The sequence below is a fragment of the Stigmatopora argus genome, chromosome 16 (assembly GCF_051989625.1).
Source record: "Stigmatopora argus isolate UIUO_Sarg chromosome 16, RoL_Sarg_1.0, whole genome shotgun sequence".
NCBI lineage: Eukaryota > Metazoa > Chordata > Actinopteri > Syngnathiformes > Syngnathidae > Stigmatopora > Stigmatopora argus.
The window spans coordinates 1,778,491-1,803,906 of record NC_135402.1 but is presented as its reverse complement, the minus strand read 5'-3'; the positions used below and the strand labels follow the sequence as shown (position 1 = coordinate 1,803,906).

Genomic DNA, 25,416 nt, shown 5'->3' with positions numbered 1-25,416 from the left:
AAATGAAATTGCAAGGTTGTACTTTCTATAATAGCAAAATCTTATGCTAATGTAGGGCACATATCCCTGAAAAATGGCTTGAAGGTTCATATGCAAATATTAAAAGTACTTCTTTAGAGTTGTCGCCTACCTATTTAGTGTAAAATTATCCAAGTGTAGGAGTTATGCACACATGATTATCATTTATTATACATATAGTATAAGCTGAAATTGAACCCATTTTTGCTTTAGACCAAGGGTGTGGTTCGCGGGCCGCTTTAACGTCAACTTGATTTCACGTGGGCTGGACCATTTTAGGTATAATATTTAGATTTTTTTTAAATAAATGGATTAAAAGAACTGGGTTAAAAGCCCTGAATATTCAGTTTTTTATAGATCTAAAACAATGTTTATTTTAGCATTTTTATATATATATTTTTAGATTTTACAAAATGATTTTTGAACTAAAAACAGAAAAAAATGGATTAAAAATGACAATGATTGATTTAAAAGGGGGAAAATCAGGAAATTTAATATACATCTATACTCTTCATTTTAATTTGATCCTAAAAAAGAAAGTCGCCACTCATGATTGACTTTCCCGGGCCACACAAAATGATGCGGCGGGCCAGATTTGGCCCCCGGGCCGCCACTTTGACACGAGCTTTAGACAAAGAGTTGCCATCATTTTATTTCTCGCCACCAATAAAGGATGTTTTGTTAATCCATATTCAAAACCCAGCAGTTTTGGAGTACTTGTCCCTTCTTGTTTTGACCATAGCGATGACATTTGATTAATTTTCTTCATCAACCAATTCGGTGATCAGACCCTCATTGGCCAACGAGCCTATTTAAAGCGGCATTGCCACTGAAATGGATGTTCTGCAGTGTCACCCGATCCGGCCTGGCCCAGAGTCGCATTTCACGTTTGACACCATCTCATTGCGGCTCGCCATATTGCCAAATTGTGACCGCCATAGAAGAAGAAAAACGATCTGTTCATTTTTTTTGCACGACAAAACGTGACTACTCCACTCAGACAGGCTATCCAACGACATACATTAGAAGCACATCATTTTGAGTTCTTTCGTGGTTATAAGTCCTGCTTGACAACAAAATTTACAGCACGAGTGAGGACGCTCTCGGGAAGAATAATGACCTTTTCCAGCCATGGGAAAAGAATTGGCGGTAATTACATTTTGTCACCCGTACTTGCTGCCCACGCTGTGCTAAGAACACAGAATAAATGGCTGGAGCTGAGGTTAGGTTAGCCTTAATGTGTGCACTTTTAAACTTTTAATGTTGTTTACAAGGAGGGAAGTCAAAAGGTGAAGATGACATTTGAAGTATTTTAATTATTATTTAGAAGAAGCCTCAATGTTAACATGGTCGTGCGGTTTACCCACACATTCCAAAGCATCCCATCCCAGAATACACAAATGTTTCAAACGCAACGGCGCCCTTGAAAAATCAAAATGGATTCCACAAAAAAATAAAGCAAACACCCCAAGGATATATACATTGACGTGGTGGAGATTCTGAAGAAAATATAAGAGAGGATACAAAGATAGCAGGAAAAAAAATATCTTGAGGGATCTTGCGTTACTATGGTGACTGGGCAGTTGCAGACAATTGTACTATCACCTTTTTGACGCTTGAGTGGGTGCTTTAAAATAAAAATAAAAAGTGGGTGAATGCTTTTTTGTCTTACGAATGGCTGACAACCAATCCAAGGTGTACCCCACTTATTCCCCTTTGTTTTGTTATGTTTTTACCGTGTACTGTGTTGGCAACATGCTATTGAAATCCAATCAAATTTGCCCGTTCACCCCAATAAAAACATAACTTAGCTGGTATCTCTTAAGGCACATGTGTCAAAGTGACGGCCTGGGGGCCAAATCTGGCCCGCCGCATCATTTTGTGTGGCCCGGGAAAGTAAATGAGGAGTGCCGACTTTCTGTTTTAGGATCAAATTAAAATGAAAAGTATAGATGTATGTTAAATTTCCTGATTTTCCCCCTTTTAAATCAATGATTGTCATTTTTTAATCATTTTTTCTGTGTTTTTAGTTCAAAAATCATTTTGTAAAATCTAAAAATATATTTAAAAAAGCTAAAATAAACATTATTTTAGATCTATAAAAAAACTTAATATTCAGGGATTTTAATCCAGTTCTTTTGATCCATTTATTAAAAAAATAATCTAAAAATTATATCTAAAACGGTCCGGCCCACGTGAAATCAAGTTGACGTAAAAGTGGCCCGCGAACCAACCCGAGTCTGACACCCCTGTCTTAAGGTAAATCACCCCTCGATTCAACCCCCCAATCACTCAGTGGGATGAAGTCAGCTGATCAGCGGCTTGGCCGGCATGAGCATGAGTGGGGGTTGTTTGTGGGGGGGGCATTTGGCAGAATAGAATACCAAGGAAGCAACTGTTTAACACAATCCCATTCTTCTCCCTCGTTATGTTGACCACAGAAAATCTGAAATAATGCCGTCTCCCCGTGGTGTGTTTTAAAGGTAATTAAGGCTGCTGACTGAGTACTCAAGTGGACATTTAATTTCATTTCCCTCTCCGCTTTTCTACTACTGTTGACCCCACCCCCTTCCATATTTCATACGCCCTTCTCCACTGGCTGCAATTTTCGTCATATTTGTTTTAAAAATATTTTCAGACACTTCCTTCTCTCCAGATCCCTGCAGCAGCTCTGGGTCTAATGCTGAAACATCAGCAGTAAAAATACCTAGTCATTCTCTGTGGCGGGAGTTCATTGTGCGTGTGTGTGTGTGTGTGTGTGTGTGTGTGTGTGTGTGTGTGTGTGTGTGTGTGTGTGTGTGTGTGTGTGACTGATCTCTCAGGGGGACAAGGTTATTCAGAGGGTCACTGGTGGATGTCACCATGGGAACCCAAGTCCCGCCTTGTCTACCATGGCTGGAGGCCCTCTTAAACGGCACAGTGGACACTGCATTGTTTGATTATGAGTAGACAGGAAATCATATATCTAGAATAATATTGCTTTATTACCTAACAGCTTAAATAAGACAAAATCTATAAACTATTCTGGAAAATGTATATTAAATACTACACAAACACGCAATACCAATGCAAAGACTACTACTACAGTAAGTTCAATGATGGGTATTAGACTTTCTCCTCCTTATATCTCACAGATATTATTATCATTACTATCATCATTATGATGAATGACCACTTTTATTCCATTCATCATGTAATATTATCATAAAAGAAATGTCATATCCATGTTTATGTGTCAACAACTGAAAGATAGCTAAGATCCATAAATAGATATTACTAATCTCAAACTGAACTCATCCAAGAACCCCCAAAAAACAAAAAACCACACGACTGAACCCCCAGAATAAAACCTCGAGTTCAGTTTAGGGTGGTCTGACCAGGTGCTAAGTTTGGGTGGATTTAACTGGGCCTTAAATTTAAAAAAAAACCTTTTCACAGTTGTATTTAATGTTGTCTTATCTTTACTAAGTGATAATCTTGACCAACGTAGAAGCCTTCTGCCCCCAAAATAAATAAGTAATAATCCGACTGTTATTTTTCATGGTACTATGACTATTGAATTACAAAATACATAGTATCACTAGAGTAATCAACCACCTATTCTGACCACTTTTGGCATGGCTACTTGACACTCCCCATTGTTATGCTAGCATTTTACATGGGGAAAATGATGGCTAGTTACGCCTGCTTGCAAATAGTGCTGTTTTGTTGGGCATATAAGAACCCTCGCTCAGCTTAATCTAATTCTTTCTTGCCTTTGTGCTTTGCTCCACACGCCCGTCGTACCGAACACGGCGTGGATGGACTCTAACCAATTTGGAATACAAATCGAGGAGCTTACAGGGAGATAGGAAGCAGATGCCTCCCATTATAGCCTTAAATGATGCAGTGTCGCTGTCCAGGGTTCTGAAAGTGAATGCGCTACTGTCATGCAAAGTTTAGTTTGGGGCTAATATAACGAGGGAGACCGTTAACTTGGCTTGTTCTAATTATGAATCCAACTTCAATAGGTTACCTTGAATAACAATTCAGACTTACCTTCAGAGATAAGATGAATCATGCAGGTCACATGGAGGGTAGAAGCGTCTGGTTGAATGCCAGGTAGTGATCTTTGCTCTTTTCAAAGACTTTGCTATGATTCCAGTCAGGAAACGTCAAGTATTAAAAAGTAGAAGTCAAACTTACAGCTAGATTAGAAAAAAAGAGTTTAAAAAAATGAAGAAATGAGCGAAATTTGTATTATAGTCTCTTTTCAAATACAGTATTGATGCAAAACGGTTAAACGCGAGAGCGGAAAGAAAGAAATAAAAATGGAGAGAGTGCCGCTTGTACACACACTTTCATCCACAGCTCCAGTTGTTGTTTTCGAAGAAAGACGAGCGAGAGAGGCTGATCGCGCAAATAAAAGCCTCCTACGCAAACATCCCCCTCAGCCTCGTCGGCATATGCGATGGAGGACGAGACGGCGTGACGGCACAACTCCACACCTCCATTCTACAAAAAAAAAACAAAAAAAGAAAAGAAAAAAAAAAACCATTGGAGGCAGTCCGGCGTGGCTCTGTCGTTTTGCTTCATCCACAGGCACACGCTGCATAAGCTATTTATTCCCCCATGCTGCCTGTAAGAAGTCAAAAAATAAAATTAAATTAAAAAAAAACTGAAACAAAGCCCCTGTGTACGGAGGGATTTATTTTAAGAGAATAGAGGAATGCACGGCGATTCCTGCAGCTTGGGAGATGGCGCTTTCGTCACAGACTCGTATTGCATACGAGAGACGAGAGAGGGTGAGGGTGCGGGCGAGAGAGAGAAAGAGAGAGAAAAGGTGGGGGCGAGAGAAAAAGGGGGACAAGTCCCCTTTGAGTCTGGAGGCGGTGCATGGTTGGACTTCACACACGGATGCTGAGTAAGTGGAAGGATGTGACTGCAAAGTAAATGAGAGAAAAAGGGAGGAAATGTCAAAATGAATAGGATCCAATATAGCCGACCTTACGTAAAACCTGGAAGAAAATTGTATTCATAACGCGCTCCTTAAGTGCTTCACAAAGCATGCAGTATATCAAGTGTTATGGTGTATAAAAAGCGTCGGGCGATAGTAATGGAAGCATAGAAATGTAAAAAGAAAATCGCAATAATGTGATTTTATTCAAATGGATATGTCGCTCAAAAGGAATTTTGTCGTTTGTGAGCCAGATGTTGTTAATACAGTGGTACCTCGACATACGATCTTAATCCGTTCCGGGACTGAGATCGTATGTTGAGCTTTTCGTAACTCGAGCGGACGTTTCCCATTGAAATGAACTAAAAACAAATTAATTTGTTCCAATGCTCTGAAAAAACAGCTAAAACAGGATATTGGATTGGAATTTTTTTTTTATTTCTTCTAATTCGCCATCTATTAACAAAGTAACACATAACTAGTGGTTTAATAGTAATAAAATGTGTTTAATAGAAGTAAAATTAGACGCATTTTGCAGCGACATACACGGAGGCGAGGGGGGGGGGGGTGTTCGGGGGACTTTATCCACAACGCACTCGTAAACGAACAAACAAATTTAAATTAACTTGGATTAATATATACAGACACTCAAATATACGTTTAATGTAACTTTACACAAAACTGAATTCTATTTTTTTTAAATTATTTTTTTACCTTCGTTCTGGCCGGGTTAGCTGTTTGCCACGCCTCCACCCTCACCTTCGCTATCGACAGGCTGTTTGCTGTTGTATTCCCTTCAAAATATTCCCAAAATGATGCACACAAATGTCCTCAATAGGATAACGGACGATTACTTGCCAACGAGAAGTAGTCTTGAATGAGTGATCGCGGGAGCTAACAGGCTAAGGAAGGAATAACAGCCTACCCACGTATTGATTGTGGGTAATGAAGTTTTATTCTGAGAAAGGGTGCCATTGCCTATCGATGTTGTGTGCACGAGTATACTTCATTACCCAGAAAGCCCTCTTTTTGCCCGCGCATGCGCGTTGTGCGTTTTCTGGTCCATGCGTAGCGGAAACTCGTCTGAATAAATCGTTCAGTGCTCGTAGATATCTGTTATACACGAAAGAGATGCGGCAAAAAAGACAGTGCGCTACAATGATAAACACCCTCTCATGTCATGGCCACCTGGCTTAGTTGCATCTCGAAATTTTGATCGTATCTAGGGCGGATTATTCGATCAAAATTTTCATCGTACCTCGAGCATGTCGTAGGTAGACCTGATGGTAGGTCGAGGTACCACTGTATTATCGAACGGAGACCTGGGAGGATCACGTAAAATGAACTTTGTCAGATACAGTTATACAATCCCTGAGTTTTGTTGTCAATAAATGGAGTTTATGTGCAGTACTCGTCCTTGGAAGACATTGCAGTGCAGTATGATAGCAAATTTATATTTTTATTTATAGTGAGCAGCAAACATATGAGTAAATACTGGTTAGTTTTTTTAAAACATTTCTTTCTTTCTTATTTACTGTTTTTTGTTGTTATTTCGGCACTACGTGGAAAAAGCTTTATATACTTGGATAATGACAATAAAAGCATTCAATTCAATTTTCAGTATAAAGTTAGTTATCTTAGAATCCATCTTATAACTCAAACTGCGCAATTGCAAATGCTAACTCCATTTCGTCCTCCATTTTCACTTTTTGACGGCGCAATAGCCTTTTTTTAAACACTTTTGTCAATTTAGTCTGTCCATCGTGTCTCTGCTTGAGGCCAAAAATCAATCACATGGCAACGCCATTCCTTAAAACCCAGTCGAATGACGCAAGTGTCTCACTCACTCACTCACACGTTCCTTCCATTCTTTTTCTCATCCCCCAGAGGTTGTTCACTTCCTCATGGCAACATTGATCGCGGGACGGCGCCGCGGGTGTGACAGGTACTCCCCGAAATGTCAGCCTCCCTTTACAATCAACTCCCCCTACTTCCTTCCTCTTGCCCCCCGTCTTACCTTCTTCCATCCCAGTCGCCTTCCACACCGGACGGCAGTGTGAGTTTTTTTAGCATTCATTATTCACACTCAAAGACACGGAGATTAGTGCACTCGGAGAGTGTATCGTGTTGAATTATTGACTATCAAAGGAACCCGACAATTCACCACGTTGGGTCGGCGCCATGTGGCTAAAATTGGCTTTCACAGATTTTCCACGCCATCATTTTGTGCTCCGCCCCCTTTTCTCTTTGATTCTTAATAGCTGCCCAAAACCGTGCCATCAATAAAAGAGCCTAAATGTTTTATTAACCCATTCAGTTAGAGTACAAGTACTTTTAAGATGAGCGGAATGCTGCTCAACCTTTTTAGTGGCTGCCTTGAGATAATACTATTAATAAATTTAATACCGTATTTTCACGACTATAAGGCTTAAAAGTCTTCAATTTTCTCCAAAATAGACAGGGCGCCTTATAGTCCAGTGCGCCTTATATATGGACCAATACTAAAATTGTTATCACGATAAAATAAAATAAATCAGTCGATAGGGTACTATTTTCCCCGTAGCAAAAAGTACTGCGCAGTGACTGCTGGGATATATAGTTCTTTTGTCAATACACCCAGTATGACGGCTACTATTTGCGAATGGATTGTGGCCTGGACATCGACATCAACACAGCTTTACGAAGCATGGAAGGGAGTGTTGAATAGTTACGCTAGCTACTAGCTAGCTACTGTTTGCGAATGGATCGTGGCCGCCTGGACGAACGTATAAAACTCAGCGTTTTCGATGACTCATTTGGATAATTGTTCAATTCGGACACAGAAAATGAGGACTTCGATGGATTTATGGATGATGATGACGTGCGTACATTGTAAAATGGCTAAATAAAGTACAACCGAACTCAGTTTTGCTTCCGTTGTCTTTTTAAAAACGTGTTTTAGCGTGTGTCCGTATGTTTAAGCTGGTGTATGTTTTGCCATGCCTGGCTGCGTCTTTAAAAACGGTGCGTCCTTTGTGTGTGTCATATACAGAAATAGCACTCGTTACTGACACTGCGGCTTTAAATACGATGCGCCATATAGTCGTGAAAATACGGTAGGCTTTTTGCACACATCCGTTGCAAATATTATGGTTTAGCATTTACAGCTTATTCACAAAAGGTCCATTTCTGTTCTGTGATTTAAAAATCAACAATAACAAGACAGTGAGCAATGCTGTGCATACTGCCATTGAAAATCAAGAGCATTTTCAAGACATCAAAGACACAATAGGTACATTAGTTTGGACAAATCCTGGTACCACCACTGGAAGATTAGCGTCATTTTTCAAAAAGTCGAACAACCCCTTTCCATAGAATGTTTCAGGTACATTAACCCCGCCCCCCCCCAAAATCTCCATGCCTTTTGGCCTTAAACTGATCTTTTTCATGTGAGTGTATATAAACATTAACATTACTTACTCTTGTCTTGAGGGCAGGAATGTCACGAGGAGGGTAATGTCAGGAAAACCTGCAGGCAAAACACACACACACGGCCTTGTCATCCATCTTCCAAATCCCCTCTTCACCGCCCCTCCCCCATTCTCCCCCTTTTGCTCAGTGTGGTAAAAATGGCTACGTTTCGGCATCTGTCCTGGTCGTTTGCTTATTAGCCCAAACGTCACTATTGCGTATGGATTGGATTGGATAACTTTATTCATCCCGTATTCGGGACATTTCGTTGTCACAGTAGCAAGAGTGTGAGGATGCAGAAATAGGAAAGGCATTTTAGACATAAATAGATAGGTTTGAAGTAAGTTAATAAATAAATAAATACATGAATAAATATATACATAAATAAGCGTGTCTCTGAAGTATCTATATATATACATATCTATATATACATATATATCTATGTATATATGTATATATATGTATATGTATGTATGTATATATATATATATATATGTATATATATATATATATATATATGTATATATATATATATATATATATATATATATATATATATATATATATATATACACACACACATACACGTGTACATACATATATGCATACATGTGACAGAAAAGTATATTAAAATACATAAACATGGGCCATTTGGATGATCCTTTTTTTTAAACAAATTGCTAAGCATGTTTCTCAAGCTCACCTCCTTCCGCCCTTTGTTTTATTGTTGTTTCCTGAAACGGGACCACTTTGTCCAGAAAACGTCAATTCCATGTTATCCTGTCCAAAATGAAATTAAAAATCTCTGTATTCGGGGCATTTGAAGGAAACCTGGGATGGATCAGATCAACCATTTACAGCCCAACGGTAATGCAATCAACATTTTACATTTTACCTGTGCTAACTGAAGCAGAAATAAAGCAGGCTCCTCCACAGGATCACCTAAAAGTCCAAAAAAAAGCACTTTATATCACAATTCCTCAATTTATTCACTCACAGCTTCTATTTTCCACTTGAGCATTTGTTATTTTCACTTCTCAACTTCAATAGTCGAAATTTAGGCGACGGTCACCTGTTGCGCGCACACACATTGCACCTGAGGGGACGCGCTAACCTTTTTAAGCAACTTAAAAGTGTCTATCTTGCGCTTGCCTGCCATAATTGGCATGGCAATAAGGTTGTTTACAGCCCGAGGAGGTGGCTAGCACGAATCCATTAAGCTGTTGATGCCTCCACAAATGCTTGTCGCTTAACTAAACAACATTGTCAAAAGGTCACATTTCTTTCAAATGAAATATGCCATTTCTCTTCTTTTCCATTTTTTTTGTTTAAAGGACCGAACAATGATTGTCGTTGATAATATCCATGTTTGAATTTGAAACAATTACAGTGAAGCAGACATGTCCCCTCATGTTTAACCCCAGGGGCTTGTGGGAAATAATTGAATTGCGCTCAAGCAATAATATCGTTAGTCTGAATCAAAACAGACAAGTCCGAAGGGAGGAGTCTCTTAAAAAGCCCCGAATGGCTACCAAAGAGTGAAAGGGAGGAATCGTACTCACGTCAAGTTGGAGATGGAGCGCTGAGCTTCTTAAGGAGATTTTTCAGTTTTGCGCTAAAATAATAATAAATACAAAAAAAAGTCATGAGGATTATGAGCAAAGACTTTCGCCTCCAGGACGTCACCGTCATGTATTTCACGGCGTTGGCCGCCCTGATGGTCATCCTGGTGGCCTCCTACCAGGCTCCGTCCCAGGTCAAGGTGGTGAAGGTGTCCCGCCCCGACTCGGAGGCCTCGGCTCCGGCGCCCCGGGCTCTGCCCATGCCGTTCCGCGTGCTCCTGGACCCGCTGGGGCAGATGCGGTTGGCGTGGAATGTCAGTTATGCCCGACGGGAAGTCTACCTGGAGCTGACCATGGCGGAGCTGAAGCATGGCGTGGTGTTGGGGATGTCGGACCGAGGGGAGTTGACCCACGCCGATCTGGTCGTTCTCTGGGATTCCGGGAGCGAAAGTTACTTTGGGGTGAGTCTACCATAAAAAAATGGAACATCACAGGGAAGTCAGCAAAGTAAAATTTGAAATTCATGTTGCCAGATTGGATTGGATTGGATAACTTTATTCATCCCGTATTCGGGAAATTTTGTTGTCACAGTAGCAAGAGGGTGAGAATGCAGAAATAGGAAAGGCATTTTAGACATAAATAGATAGGTAATAAGTAAGTTAATAAATAAATACATGAATAAATATATAAATAAATAAGTGTGTTGCTGAAATATATATACATATATACATACGTTTGCATACACACATATACATATATATATATATATATATATATATATATATATATATATATACATATATATATATATATATATATATATATATATATATATATATATATATATATATATATATATATATATATATATATATATATATATATATATATATATATATACATACATACATTTTGCACTTTCCATTTTTGTTTATATTTTAGACGTACTGTACTATACGCTGCATTTTTGAAAAATAACTGCTAAAGAATCTATCATTTTAAATTGTAGCTGTTAATTTCCATAAAGAGTCCATTTACATTTATTTTACACTTTTAATCAAACCCCAATCATACAGATTACATTCAAATGTTAACAATTAAAGTATTTTTTTATTTTATTTGACTATTTACTAAGTATAACAGTGACAGTTTATCTACATTTTTTACAAATTAATAGTAATTAGCCCAATTTCACTTTTAGGTCACTTTAATTAGCCAAAATTAGAACAAATATTGCCAAGAATGAGTCTACCATCAAAAAAGGGAGGAAAAACAGGTGCATTTTTAGAGGAGTTTTTGAAATAATGTATTATTTCAAAAATATCTACGTACACTGAATTAATAGTAATAGAGTCGAATTGAGGTATGCATGATAGTTTCTCAAAAATATAAATGAATTGGATTTCTTGAGTAAAAAAAAGGCTATTTTCCAGTACTTTCTATGACCACTCTTTGCAATCATTATTTATTGGAATTTTTCCCAAGTTTGATCTGCAGTTTAATCATCATCATATCATCTCTATTCTACAAACTACCCTTTATTCCTTTAAATGTTGGTTTAATTTAATGTGAGCAACTTTATCTGCAAAATTGAATCTGAATTTAATTCCATGGAGACAACAAATGATCGACATGATTTTTCCTCTGCGTTTTCGAAACAATTGTTAAAGGACGCGACTTTTGCAGACAAGATAAAGCAGTCAATATGTCACATCTACAGATAACATCTACTTCTTTGGCCATATATTTCGTTTTTTACATGGCTTTAAAAGAGTATATAAAGACCGGTTATGAAATGTGGCCAGGCTTTTATGCAAGGGGAGTGCGCACACAAGCATATCGCAAAACTAAATCTTGGGTACTATTCCGGAATAAAACAGGAAGAAAACTATAGCACATTCAGATGAATCTGATGAATGTGGCAAAAAAAAAAACATGCGCTGGGATCATTGCGCTAATGTAATCCCTATAATTACATTCATAGAACGCTTAACATCTTTCATGGCGGTAATCAAAAATCTATATATGTTTAAAATACTGGTTTGCTGACACGTTCCAAATTCATCTCAGGTTGGATGGAGAGTCTAAAAAGTGGAGTATAAACGTCTGCTTGGTGTTTCTATACAGGACGCTTGGAGCGACAGCGAGGGAAAAGTCACCTTGGATAGCCAACAGGACTACGAGCTGATAGAAGCCAAATGGAAGGCTGGAGGATTCTACTTGCTTTTCAGGAGACCCTTCAGCACTTGCGACCCCAGAGACTACCTCATTGAGGTGATGGAACTCGGCACGGGGAAGCCGCTAAATGAGGGTAGTCGTTTTGGAAATTGTCCAAGAACAAAGTCAGATAATGCATTCTTGGTCGAGTATGTTAAAAACGATAAAAAATAAATTACCATATTTTCACGACTATACGGCGCATCGTATTTTTAGCCGCAGGGTCAGTAACGAGTGCTATTTCTGTATTTTACACACACAAAAAGGACGCACCGTTTTTATAGACGCAGCTAGGCATGGCAAAACATACACCAGCTTAAACATACGGACACACGCCGAAAACACCTTTTTAAAAAGGCAAGGGAAGCAAAACTGAGTTCGGTTGTACTTTATTTAGCCATTTTAAAATGTACTCACGTCATCATCACCCACAAATCCATCGAAGTCCTCATTTTCTGTGGCCGAATTGAACAATTGTCCAAATAAGTCATCGAAAACGCTGAGTTTTATACGTTCGTCCAGGCGGCCAGAATCCATTCGCAAATAGTAGCTAGCTAGTAGCTAGCATAACTTTTCCAACGCTGCTTTCCATGCTTCGTAAAGCTGTGTTGATGTCGATGTCCAGGCCACAATCCATTGGTTGTATTGACAAAACAACTATATATCCCAGCAGTCACTGTGCAGTACTTTTTCTACGGGGAAAATAGTAGAGTCGGGGGCTGCTTGCCATAGTTGCGAGAGCTGTATCGACTGATTTATTTTATTTTATTGTGATAACAATTTTAGTATTGGTCCATATATGAAGCGCACTGGATTATAAGGCGCCCTGTCTATTTTGGAGAAAACTTAAGACTTATGTGCGCCTTATAGTCGTGAAAATACGGTAAGTAATTAATAAAAATAATAAGCCACAGGAACAAGCTTGGAAAAATTATCCCAGAATAAATAGGACATGATCCAAAAATTGACAGAAAGTGACCCTAAAATGACAACAAAGTGTCGCAAAATCAACTTGCTGACTGCCATTGACAACAATAGAGGTTCAAATCACTTAAACTGGCTGTGGATGCTCATCTTTCAGTGCCATGAAGTCAATTTTTTATGGCCAAACATAAACCGGTGCGGCCCACATGAGATCTAGTTGCCATTTTTTTAACTAGGTCTACAATGTCTTGTGTGTCTTTGGTCTGTCTTGCTACTTGCAACCAAGAAATTTGCCAAATACGGGATGAAATAAAGTTCTAATCTAATGAATGTGGCCCAAACTGAGTTTGACAACCGTGCATTCATTTCCCAAATAATATTTCCGCTTTTATTATAGTCGTCTGACAGTTTTGCTCTGCCCAGGAAGGAACGGTGCACGTCATCTACGGCGTATTGGATCGACCCTTGGACTCACCGGAGCAGCTCAATCTGTCGCAGATCCACACGGGCCTTCAGCGTATCTTGATGCTACGTCCCGACACGCCGGTCCCCACGCTCCCCCCGGACGTGCGGACGCTGGACGTGTTGGCCCCCGACGTCGCCATCCCGGGCCAGGAGACCACCTACTGGTGCTCCATCCACACGCTGCCGGAGAACATGGCCGAGAACCACATCGTCATGGTAGGAGGGATTGGCGAGGGGGGTTGCGAATGTTTTTTGGTAGCGTCTGCAGGAAGCAAACAACAGATGGAATGTCACCATGAATAAAAAAAAAAAACTTTAAATGACAGTTAATGCTAAAACGCCATCAATTTTATGCACAAATCTGCTTTGAAAGTTAAAGCGACAGCTGGCTTTGCTGCAAAATAGTAAAAAGCTGTACTCTATTATATGTTTAATAAAAAGTATATTATAAACAAATTAAGTAAAACAAGAAAATACGGGTTAACCTATATTTAATACTGTTATACATACATTTTTGTGGTGATAAAGTCTTTTAAGTACTGGCAGCTACACAATTTTATAGTCCAGTGTGGCTTTATATGACTAAATGCATTTTTTTTATTTATTTTTTGCGAAATGCAGTGAGTGCGGCTAATGTTTGGGTGTGGTATTTAGTGCAAATATTACAGCATAGTATTGTTTAATGTAAAGCTGACTTTTATTTTGAACTAAAATGACCATAGATACCTTTTCTTTGGAGCCAACTAGTTGAAATTGTTTGTATCTCAATGACACATTTTAGGTGGATGCACTAAAAACTGACTTGTGATGTAAATACATATAATTTCATTTAAATTCTCACTGCATGAGTGTAAAATACACAACATTTTGAAACTTTATGAGCGCCGTAGTTTGTATTACCTGCAAGTTTGATGAAAATTTTCTCCCTTAACCAATTCAACCATGTGAACTCATCCAGCCAATTATCCTGGAAACAATATATTTAATCACATTCCTATATTGAATCATCACAACGGTGGTCTCGGATAATAAGGTAGACTCATTGTTAGGGTTTAATTTTCTCCTCCGTATTGTGAAGAAGAAAAATAAAAAGAGCTGATAGAGTAGTCATATTTTGCTTTTGTCCATGGCTTATACGTGAGGTGGGATGTGCAGATGGGAGCGATAACCCTAAGACATTTCTCTTCTCTAACATTAGCAACGCTCCAGCTCTCCTAAAAACAGAATAAACTGCCTTCTTTGCCATTTGGCTCTTTTAAAGTCTTTTAGGATTTGAAGGCGGCTCATTAGCACAGTTATTGCCAAGTCTAGTGCTCTAATGTCAAGCAGAGGTTTTTTAGCAACAATTAATATGACTATGTAAAAAAAACAAAAAAAAACAAATCTGCAAATATAGTCATCGTGGAAAAAGTAGTAATTTAGAGCTCCGTGTACTATTACTATTATTTTTTCCTGTAGTATTGTAATGACTTGCTAACCCTCAATGGGCAAACTACTATGTGTTGTTACTAAATTAGATTAGACTAATCTAATATATATATATATATATATATATATATATATATATATATATATATATATATATATATATATATATATATATATATATATATATATATATATATATATATATATATATATATATATAAATATATATATATATATACACATATATATACATATATATACACACATATATACACACATACACATATATATATACATATACATACACATATACACATATATACATCTATACATATATATACATATACATATACATATATACATTTATACACATACATATATACACATATATATACATATATACACACATATATACACACATATATACACACATATATACATATATACACATATATACATATATACACATATATACATACATATATACATTTATACACATACATATATACACACATATATACATATATAAATATATACACACATATATACATATATAAATATATACACATATATACATATATACATATATATACATATAGTATATACATACATATATATACACATAAATATATTATATATACACATGTACATTAATTCATTCCTTTTCTGAATCCTCACAAGGTTCGCAGGGGGTGCTGGAGTCTCTCAGCCAACTTTGGGCACACCCTGAACTAATGGTCAGCCAATCGCAGAGCACAAGGCGACAAACAACAACCAATCATAGATAGGGGCAATTTACAGTGTCCAACCAGCCTACCCTGCATGTTTTTTTGGGATGTGGGAGGAAACTGGAGTACCCAGAGAAAACCCCCGTAAGCCGGGGGAGAACATGCAAACTCCACACAGTGAGGCCCAACCTGGGATCGAACCCACGACCCCAGATCTGTGAGGCCGGCGCGCTAACCACTTGTCCGCCAGGTCGCATTTCTTACTACTTTTTTTTTTTGCTGTTTTACCGTGTTTTTGGTCAACCTTCTCTGGCAGCGGTAGTAAAATAATGACTAACTAGCTGCCACTAGCTATGCGTCAGCGATTTGTAATCAACTGTAGTCTAATCTGGCATGTTTCCTCTTTTTTTTACTGCCAGTACGAGGCGGTGATAACAACAGGAAACGAGGCCATCGTGCACCACATGGAGGTGTTCCAATGCTCGCTGGAGGCCGGCGACGTTCCCCAATACAGCGGCTCATGCGAAAATACCATGGTGCCCGCCAAACTCAATTCCTGCCGCCACGTTTTGGCCGCGTGGGCCATGGGCGCCGAGGTATGCTCAAATCAGGACGTTTTATTCCTTTGTAGCCATTACGTGGAATGAAATACGATGGGATTTTTACTCTCTCGTATTTTTCTGAGCGCTATCCTTGTTTCTATTCCTAGGTGAGGACTCCCACTCCAATAATGCGAATGCCTGAACATTTCAGCGCAAAGTCTATTAACGGCGTGCAGCCAGTCGGTGTGCGTGGGAAGACAATTCACACGCGACCAGTCGCAAACAAAGGCTGGCACGGCCTGACAAATTTGAGAAAAACTTAATTTAATTTAAATAAGCATTCCATTGCAATCAAGTCAATGTAAAAATACAGTTGACGTAAATTCCTATTTGAAACGTCTAGAATTGTCATCAAGTGTCATTGTTACCCCAATTTTGCTCTCTCCTGACCAAAGATGTCAACACCGGACTATTGTGTTTCAAAACAGTATCTAAAACACAGGTGTCAAAGTGGCGGCCCAGGGGCCATATCTGGCCCACCATATCATTTTGTGTGGCCCGGGAAAGTAAATCATGAGTGCCGACTTTCTGTTTTAGGATCAAATTAAAATGATAGATATAGATGTATATTATATTTCCTAATTTTCCCCCTTTTAAATCAATAATTGCAATTTTTTAAACCATTTTTTCTTTGTGTTTTTAGTTCAAAAATCATTTTGTAAAATCTAAATATATATAAAAAAGCTAAAATAAACATTGTTTTAGATCTATAAAAACTGAATATTCAGGTCTTTTAATCCAGTTCTTTTAATCCATTTATAAAAAAATATATAAAATATATAAAAATATTTTCTGTTTTCCACTTTAATATGGAACATAATAAAAAATAGTTTCCTTTTGAAATGAAAACCAATTATTATATAAATGATTTTCTCTTACTAAGAAAAAAAAGCTCAAATAAACATTGTTTTAGATCTATAAAAAACGGAATATTCAGGACTTTTGATCCAGTTCTTTTAATCAATTTATAAAAAAATATATCTAAATATTATATCTAAAATGGTCGAGTCTGACGCCCTTGATCTAAAAGAATTATTATTTGGTCCGAAGAGTGAAATGGTTAAAATAACAAGCGCTAAATTGTGTGATGAATATATTAATAGCGTTTAAGGATGTGGAATACAATAATCGGTGAGACAAAATATGACATTATAAAAAGATTTTAGACAAAAAAAAAAAAATATTAAGGAATACCACGTTTTTGAGTAAGAATGCCAGCAAATGAATGATGCAGCTAATAAAGGATCGACGTTTGTATTCTAATCAAACCAAAGGGTCGTTTTTAGAGTAGTTGAAAACTGATACTATAGCCAAGAAGTACAATCAGGTGTAGCCATTTTTGGGGATGGGGGGGCTGTAGATGGGGTCTTACATAAAGCAAAAGGGACAAGGAACAGGGAGCCTGTCACCATATTTTTTACGCTCCCCAGCCAGACCGCTTTCCGATTGGATTACGTGACAGCCAAACAGCAACAAGCGAGATTCTTCCATTGCCTCGTGTGAGCCAAAGCAAAGACGAGATTAGGTGGGAAATATTCAGGCCTCTTTCATCACCTCCTAATAGCGTTGTTCAATTCTTCCCGGCAGAGGCACACAAAGAAATGCCACCTTGCAAAAAATAAATATAGAGTGGAGTGTGTGTGTGTGTGTGTGTGTGTGTTTGTGTGTGTGTTTGTGTGTGTGTGTGAGGGCGGAGGAGAGAAAGAGGCCGCAAATAGTTCGGCTTTGTCGATAAGGAAAATGGGATGGGGAAAAAATAAAAAATGAAAAATCTTCAATTGGATCTGCAGAAGTGCATCTGGTACAAGATTAAATGCGGAATTAAGATTGGATCAAGATTTCGCCACAATAGTGAGAAGGAGCTGATAACCCCAAAGGCTTTTCATTTCATGGAACATCACAGGGAAGTCAGCAAAACCACGCCGTGTGTTTTTCGGCTGGAAAATTTGAAATTCAGGTTGCCAGATTATTTTGCACTTGCGATTTTTGGGAGGTTTTGTTTATATTTTAGACATACTGTACTATACAATGCATTTTTTTTAAATAACTCTCCTAAAGAATCTATCATCTTAAATTGTAGCTGTTAACTTCCATAAAGAGTCTATTTACATTTATTTTACATTTTTAATCAAACCCCAATCATACAGTTTACTACATTCAAATGATAACAATTAAAGTATTTTTTTAATTTATTTGACTATTTACCAAGTATAACAGTGACAGTTTCTATACTTTCTTTTTTTTTTTTTTTAACAAATTAATAGTAATTATCCCAATCTCACTTTTATGTCACTTTAATTAGCCAAAATTAGAACAAATATTGCACTTTTATATCAAAATAACACCATTTATAATTATGCTAGAGAATGAGGAGGTCATAAAATAGTTTCCTCTTCCTAAAGCGGTGTAAAAAAATAATAATTCACCAGCAATTTTAATTGGCCTAGAGCAAACTCACGTCAAGCTTTTTCTAAAATGTATTTATTTGTATTTTTTTGGCCGATTGTGCATGTTTACAGGCATTTTATTACCCGGCGGATGCGGGTCTCCCGATTGGTGGAGCTGGCTCGTCAAGGTTCCTTCGCCTGGAAGTCCATTACCACAACCCTCTGCTGCTATCTGGTACACACGCACACGCTACGTCGCACACGCTAAGTCGCATACGCACACGCACACGCACACGCTAGGAGACATGAAAGAGCAGCAGGAGAATGTTCCTGAGAAACGGTGGGCTCCTTTCCAGCAGAGCAATTCATTTGGAATTTTCCACATCACGCTTTTCATCTGGGCCACACTCGTCATTAGAGAAATGACAGCGTTGTCCCCTCTGAGACCTTCTATGCCATGTTCATATATTATTTTGAGACTTATATCGTTTTTTTTAGCCGAGATTTTCAGGCCCGACAAACCATCGTAGGAGAAACTGGATCGTATAGTTTTTTTTCCCCCTAAATTATTGAGCCGTTACTGTAGTATGATGATGCAGGGTTGTTAAAACTTAAATAAATTATCCATTTGTCTGTCATTGGAAAACTCTTGCATCGTTTTAAATTGTTCATCTATAGGACAATTTCGGAATGAATACATGGGAATGACGATAAACCCCATTGAGCAATGTAAACAATGTTTATTTTAGCTTTTTTTATATATTTTTAGATTTTACAGGTTTTTTACGGGTTGGTTCGCCTCATTAACGTCAACTCGATTTCATGTGGGCCGGACCATTTTATATTTAGATATTTTTTTAGTAAATTGATTAAAAGAACTGGATCAAAAGTCCTAAATATTCCGTTTTTTTTATAGATCTAAAACCATGTTTATTTGAGCTTTTTTTTCTTAGTAAGAGAAAATCATTTATTTAATGATTGGTTTTCATTTCAAAAGGAAACCATTTTTTTATTATGTTCCATATTAAAGTGGAAAACAGAAAATATTTTTATATATTTTTAGATTTTACAAGATGATTTTTGAACTAAAAAAAGAGAAAAAATGGATTAAAAAATGAAAATTATTGATCTAAAAAGGGGGAAAATCAGAAAATTTAATATACATCTATACCTTTCATTTTAATTTGATCCTAAAACAGAAAGTCGGCACTCGTGATTTACTTTCCCGGGCCACACAAAATAATGCGGTGGGCCAGATTTGGCCCCCGGGCCGCCACTTTGACACCTGTGCCATAGAGCATGCATTTTCTGCATCGAAATGTTCGTATTTGTTTTTTTTTCCCACATCTCTTTTAATGCATGGGGATGTTTTTGATTCATGGTACTAACTGTATTTAGTCATTATTTTGATTTCTTTATCCACTATTTATTGTATTCTTTTTTTCACAAACATATTCCAAAGTTATCGAAACATTTGGGGCATTTATCACTATATTGTATTTTCGCTGATCCATTTTATAATGCAGCATTCTTTACTGCTTTTGGGATTAATCGAACAAATATTACAATTAAGCCTACATGGTGTATGTGAATAACTACTCAATTTTAGTTTTGGCCATTCGAGAAGGTCTTGCCAGATTTGACTACTTTTACTGTCGGTTAATAGACTGGTCTTGCTTATGTTCTTTTTCACAGGAAAGATTTTGTAATGGTGACATTGCCTTTTGTGCGGCAAAGGCATCTGGCCTCATCCCCGTACTTCCTGCCAGAACGTCCTCTAACAAATCCAAGAGTTCAACAATGTCCGCCTTAAATCATTCACTCATGAATGCTCCTGAATATGCCGCTTAAATTATTCTGCCCCGCGAGCATGCGAATACGTTACAGGGAGTAAATGGACCGCACGTAAAGAGCGTTAACGATCGGTGACGCCGTTGCGTGCAGGCAGACGTGACTCATCGGGGATAAGGTTACATTACACCCCCAGTTTGAGGCGCTACGACGCCGGGATCATGGAGCTGGGCCTGGTCTACACGCCCATCATGGCCGTTCCGCCTAAACAGCACCATTTTGACCTATCTGGCTACTGCACTTCCAAGTGTACAAGCACGGTAAGAACACGTGACATATTTCATATTAAACTGCATCTACAAGTGTTATCAAAGTACCACAAGTAATATACATATATACATACATACATACATATATATATATACATACATACATATATACATACTTATATACATATATACATACATACATACATATATACATACATATATACATACATATATACATACATACATATATACATACACATACACACATACATACATACATACGTATATACATACATACGTATACATACATATGTATACATACATATGTATACATACACATGTATATATAGACATATATATACATACATATATACATATGTATATATAGACATATACATATATACATATGTATATATAGACATATACATATATACATTCATATACATATGTATATATAGACATATACATATATACATTCATATACATATATACAGATACACATACATATATACCTATATATGCATATAAACATACATATATACATACATACCTATATACCTATATATGCATATACACACATACATACATACAGTGCGATTTATATATGTTTTTTAGGTTATAGTTATCTGAAAAACGGTTCTGTTAACAAATGCCTATTTAGCCTGTTGTTCTCAATTTTACTATTGTCATTTTGAATTATGTTTGTTTTTGGTTTCTGATAACAAAACAAATTGCCCTCCCCAAAAATGCAATTTAAACTCCAGAGCGGCATTTATTGTTTTTTCTTCTTCATTGTTCGACTTATAGTCCCAAAAAATACGGTAAACGTTTGAACACAGCATTCATTTTCAAACCTAATCCTAATCATAAACAATATACCCTTTCCCACAATATAGTGAACAATAATGCAAATTCAAATATAACCTTTTCAGGAATATTTTTTTTTTGTTTTTAGACGTCATATTGGTAGACAGAGCCTGGTATTTCGATTTTTCGTGGTACATAGTGTGAAAAGTGAGGATCCATTAGAGTAGACGAATCTATTCCTGGATAAGTGATCGTTTTGTCTGCTTTTATAGGCTCTGCCTCGGGGGGGCATCTTTATATTCGCGTCCCAGCTGCACACGCACTTGGCAGGCCGGGGGGTCCGCACGGTTTTGGTGAGGGGGGGCAAAGAGGTGGAGGTTGTGCAGGAGGATCCACACTTCAGCACACACTACCAGGTGGGACCTTTTTCTAATGCATTTTGTTATTCCAGAGCGTAATCACTGCAAATTTCATCAACAAGGACGCCTAAATTTGTGTTTCGGATCTACGCCATGTATTAGTGGATCTATTCTGGACTCAATTATGCTAAAATATGACCATGCAGCTGAATGTTGTTGAATTTAGCGTCGAAAAGTGCTTTCTCAAGTGATAGAAATGCAGAATTTCTGAAAGATTTTTACGAGCACTTGAGTAAGGCTGAAGTCCAGCTGTCAACGTTCTCACCGCCAGTGTGTACAATTACTGCAAGTGTCATTTCAATGCAGTTGACAACAAACAAACATGTGGAGATAATTAACATGTGGAGGAGGATGTCAATCTGTGCGTGTGTCGAGAGCACTTCTGCGACAACGTTAAAATACAAATTGGATCACAAATGCCTCCATTTTACGGAGGCTAAAAAGTTGCTAAAATGGTAAGGGTGTCAGACTCGGGTTGGTTCGCGGGCCGCATTAACGTCAACTTGATTTCATGTGGGCTGGACCATTTTAGATATAATTTTTAGATATTTTTTTTAATAAATGGATTAAAAGCCCTGAAGATTCAGTTTTTCATAGATTTAAAACAATGTTTATTTTAGTTTTTTTAATATATTTTTAGATTTTGCAAAATGATTTTTGAACTAAAAACACAGGAAAAAATGATTAAAAAATGACAATTATTGATTTAAAAGGGGGAAAAAATCAGGAAATTTAATATATACATCTATACTCTTCATTTTAATTTGATCCTAAAACAGAAAGTCGACACTCATCATTTACTTTCCCGGGACACACAAAATGATGCGGCGGGCCAGATTTGGCCCCCGGGCTGCCACTTTGACACATGTGCTCTATTGGGTTCAGGTCAGGGGCAGTTACTTGCATTCTGCCAACTAGAAAAATAATAATTACGAATGATTTAGTGAAGCAAAATCCGGAAGAAAAGCGGAAAAAAGTGGAATTATTTCCTCATAATGGAGGGCAACATTTGCTGATTTTTATATATAAAACCAATGTATTTCCATTCTGGAGTTATATGATGAACTAGTGCCAATTTTGACATGTCAGTTAATCAAATATGAACACTTTCTCCTATTTCTTTCCCTCCTAGACTATACGAGTCCTGAGGAAAAAGGCAAACGTTTTACCAGTAAGTATGACCGTCTAAGAAGAGAAAACAAAGATCAAAATTGTCCATAACTGACCATAAATTAGTATACAAGCTGTCTTTTTAGCGCCACAATGTTCCATTCTATTAAAGAAACTATCTTTTTTGATGTATCCAACTCAAACCAAATACTTTAAATCATCTTCTTTCAACAGGGTGATGTTCTCATAACAAAATGTACTTACAACACCGAAGACCGGGAGAAGCCCACCGTGGTGAGAGACCATTAATAACAAACTCCAATTTACATTTAAACAGGCCTTATTAAACAAGATACATTAAATCTCATCTGAAGAAGCTGCTCGAGTAAAATAGAAGTTGTACGCAGACTACAACTGCAATGATATGTTTAATATATATATTTTTCATGCATTATACTCCTAATCTCTCAAATAAATTCAACTCACACTCTCCCAAAAGCTTTAGGGAACCTATTACATAACATCATCCAAATATGCACTAGTATGATATCCCTATTATACAGTTTACGGTGATTTTTTCCATTATTGTTAATCAGCAGTGATTATGGTTACTCTATGAGGCCACTTAACATTGGTAAACATCAAGAATAATAATGTTTAATCAATTCCTGATTGACTTTCACATACAGAAAATTGAAACACGGTGAATTTCAATTTCAATTTATGGTATACAAAAGTCAATTGCTAAAAAGTACTATATTCATAACAGTTTGGTATAATTGGGCGATGTTTTAAAATTGGTATTTCAAAGTGGCGTGATGGGGCGTTTGAAAGAATGAATAAATACAGTTTAAAAAAATGAATGAAAGAAACGAGCCACTGTCAATATCAACATACAGAAAATTGAATTTCAATTTCTATTTATGGTATACAAAAGTCAATTGCTAAAAAAGTACTATATTCACAACAATTGAGCTATGTTTTAAAAATGGTATTTCCAAGTGGCGTGACGGGGCGTTTGAAAGAATGAATAAATACAGTTTAAAAAAATGAATGAAAGAAGCGAGCCACTGTCAATATCAACATACAGAAAATTGAATTTCAATTTCAATTTATGGTATACAAAAGTCAATTGCTAAAAAGTACTATATTCATAACAGTTTGGTATAATTGTGCTATGTTTAAAAATTGGTATTTCAAAGTGGCGTGACGGGGCGTTTTAGAGAATGAATAAATATAGTTTAAAAAAATGAATGAAAGAAGCGAGCCACTTACCAATTTTAGTGTTGATCTGGTCCTGGTTTTCAGGGTGGTTTTGGAATCATGGAGGAAATGTGCGTCAACTACGTCCATTACTATCCTCGCACTCAGCTGGAGCTGTGCAAGACCCACGTGGACCCGGATCACTTGCAAAAATATTTCAGCTTCATGAACAGGTAGAGCGCAAAGATCAGTCCATCACCGTCACATCCCCCAAAAAGTGATTTACACTAGAAGAAAGAAAAATGAATAAAAGATACTAAACAAAATTGTGACCTTGTTCCTAAGATTCCAAGGTAAGGAGGACCAGTGTGTTTGTGGCGATGGCGGCGTGACCCAGCAGTATTCCAGAATACAGTGGGACGGCTTCGCCACGCAAGTCTTGGACTCGCTCTACCAAACGGCGCCCGTCTCCATGCACTGCAACCAGTCCGATGCACGCCGCTTTCCTGTAAGTCGCATAAACTACTAACAAAGCAAAAGTTACACAAACAGATTAAGCTAGTTTTAAGAACCAGAAATGCAAACTGGTGCAAAAAGGCGCAGAATTTGTTAAGAAATGGAATGTTGAATGAGCATTTATTCCATTTTTGAGACTATTGCATACATACATGATGTGTTTGATTCTTCAGGGAGAATGGGAAAAACAGACGCTACCGGATGTGACATCCCCCTTGAAAAAGCCCCCTTACCCATGTGAGCTCAGACCACATCCCACGACTGGCCCAGATGGAGCTCCAGTCTGAGCCAGTTTAGGAAAGAGGATGACATTTCAAATCCATCCCAAGTTACGCCGCATGTAATCATAACAGACTTACTATTTCAACTACACGCTTACAAGTAAATGCACACCGTCTTGTAGTAGGGAGTGCTTTGCTGATGCATGGGGGAAAAAAACGAGAACTGTGAATAAAAAAATATAGGAATTTTTAGTGTGTCGATGAGAAATGTTGACTGCGGGTGTCTTTTTTCATAACAAAAATATAAAAATATTTAAACGACCCTGCAATAATCGCATTTACATTTTTTGGAGGAGTTATCTG

The 25,416-nt window shown here is 37.4% G+C and overlaps 2 protein-coding genes across 7 annotated transcripts in view; one reads left to right on the top strand and one right to left on the bottom strand.

The window, feature by feature from the left end:
* LOC144090550 (protein FAM163B-like) overlaps positions 1-24,586 on the bottom strand; it is a 31,435-nt gene extending 6,849 nt beyond the window's left edge. Inside the window, exons 1-9 of one of the 6 annotated variants that reach the window (XM_077622120.1) lie at positions 24,389-24,586; positions 13,583-13,834; positions 10,146-10,433; positions 9,967-10,019; positions 9,300-9,346; positions 9,108-9,184; positions 8,414-8,462; positions 4,355-4,939; positions 4,057-4,150 (exon numbers count right to left, since the gene is read on the bottom strand). The gene's annotated coding sequence lies outside the window, so the exon portion shown is untranslated. Of the gene's footprint in view, positions 1-4,056; positions 4,940-8,413; positions 8,463-9,107; positions 9,185-9,299; positions 9,347-9,966; positions 10,020-10,090; positions 10,434-13,582; positions 13,835-24,388 lie in introns of all 6 variants that reach the window. The other 5 variants (XM_077622119.1, XM_077622116.1, XM_077622117.1 and 2 more) reach the window with 5 other exon arrangements.
* On the top strand, positions 9,894-25,325 carry dbh (dopamine beta-hydroxylase (dopamine beta-monooxygenase)). Its single transcript, XM_077622114.1, has 12 exons — positions 9,894-10,427; positions 12,094-12,240; positions 13,531-13,788; positions 16,148-16,324; positions 18,850-18,952; positions 20,662-20,828; positions 21,857-22,000; positions 23,136-23,174; positions 23,348-23,407; positions 24,422-24,549; positions 24,662-24,824; positions 25,006-25,325. Exons 1-12 carry the CDS (start codon positions 10,050-10,052, stop codon positions 25,117-25,119), a joined length of 1,878 nt encoding a protein of 625 aa, XP_077478240.1. The 5' UTR covers positions 9,894-10,049; the 3' UTR covers positions 25,120-25,325.
* Positions 25,326-25,416: the final 91 nt, after the last annotated feature.

Excerpts from the sequence above, each read along its gene's own strand:
- dbh (XM_077622114.1), top strand. The coding sequence starts at position 10,050 with ATGAGGATTATGAGCAAAGACTTTCGCCTCCAGGACGTCACCGTCATG. Across the intron at positions 12,241-13,530 it reads CCAGAGACTACCTCATTGAG|GAAGGAACGGTGCACGTCAT; the intron begins GTGATGGAACTC and ends TGCTCTGCCCAG. Across the intron at positions 24,825-25,005 it reads CCGATGCACGCCGCTTTCCT|GGAGAATGGGAAAAACAGAC; the intron begins GTAAGTCGCATA and ends TTGATTCTTCAG.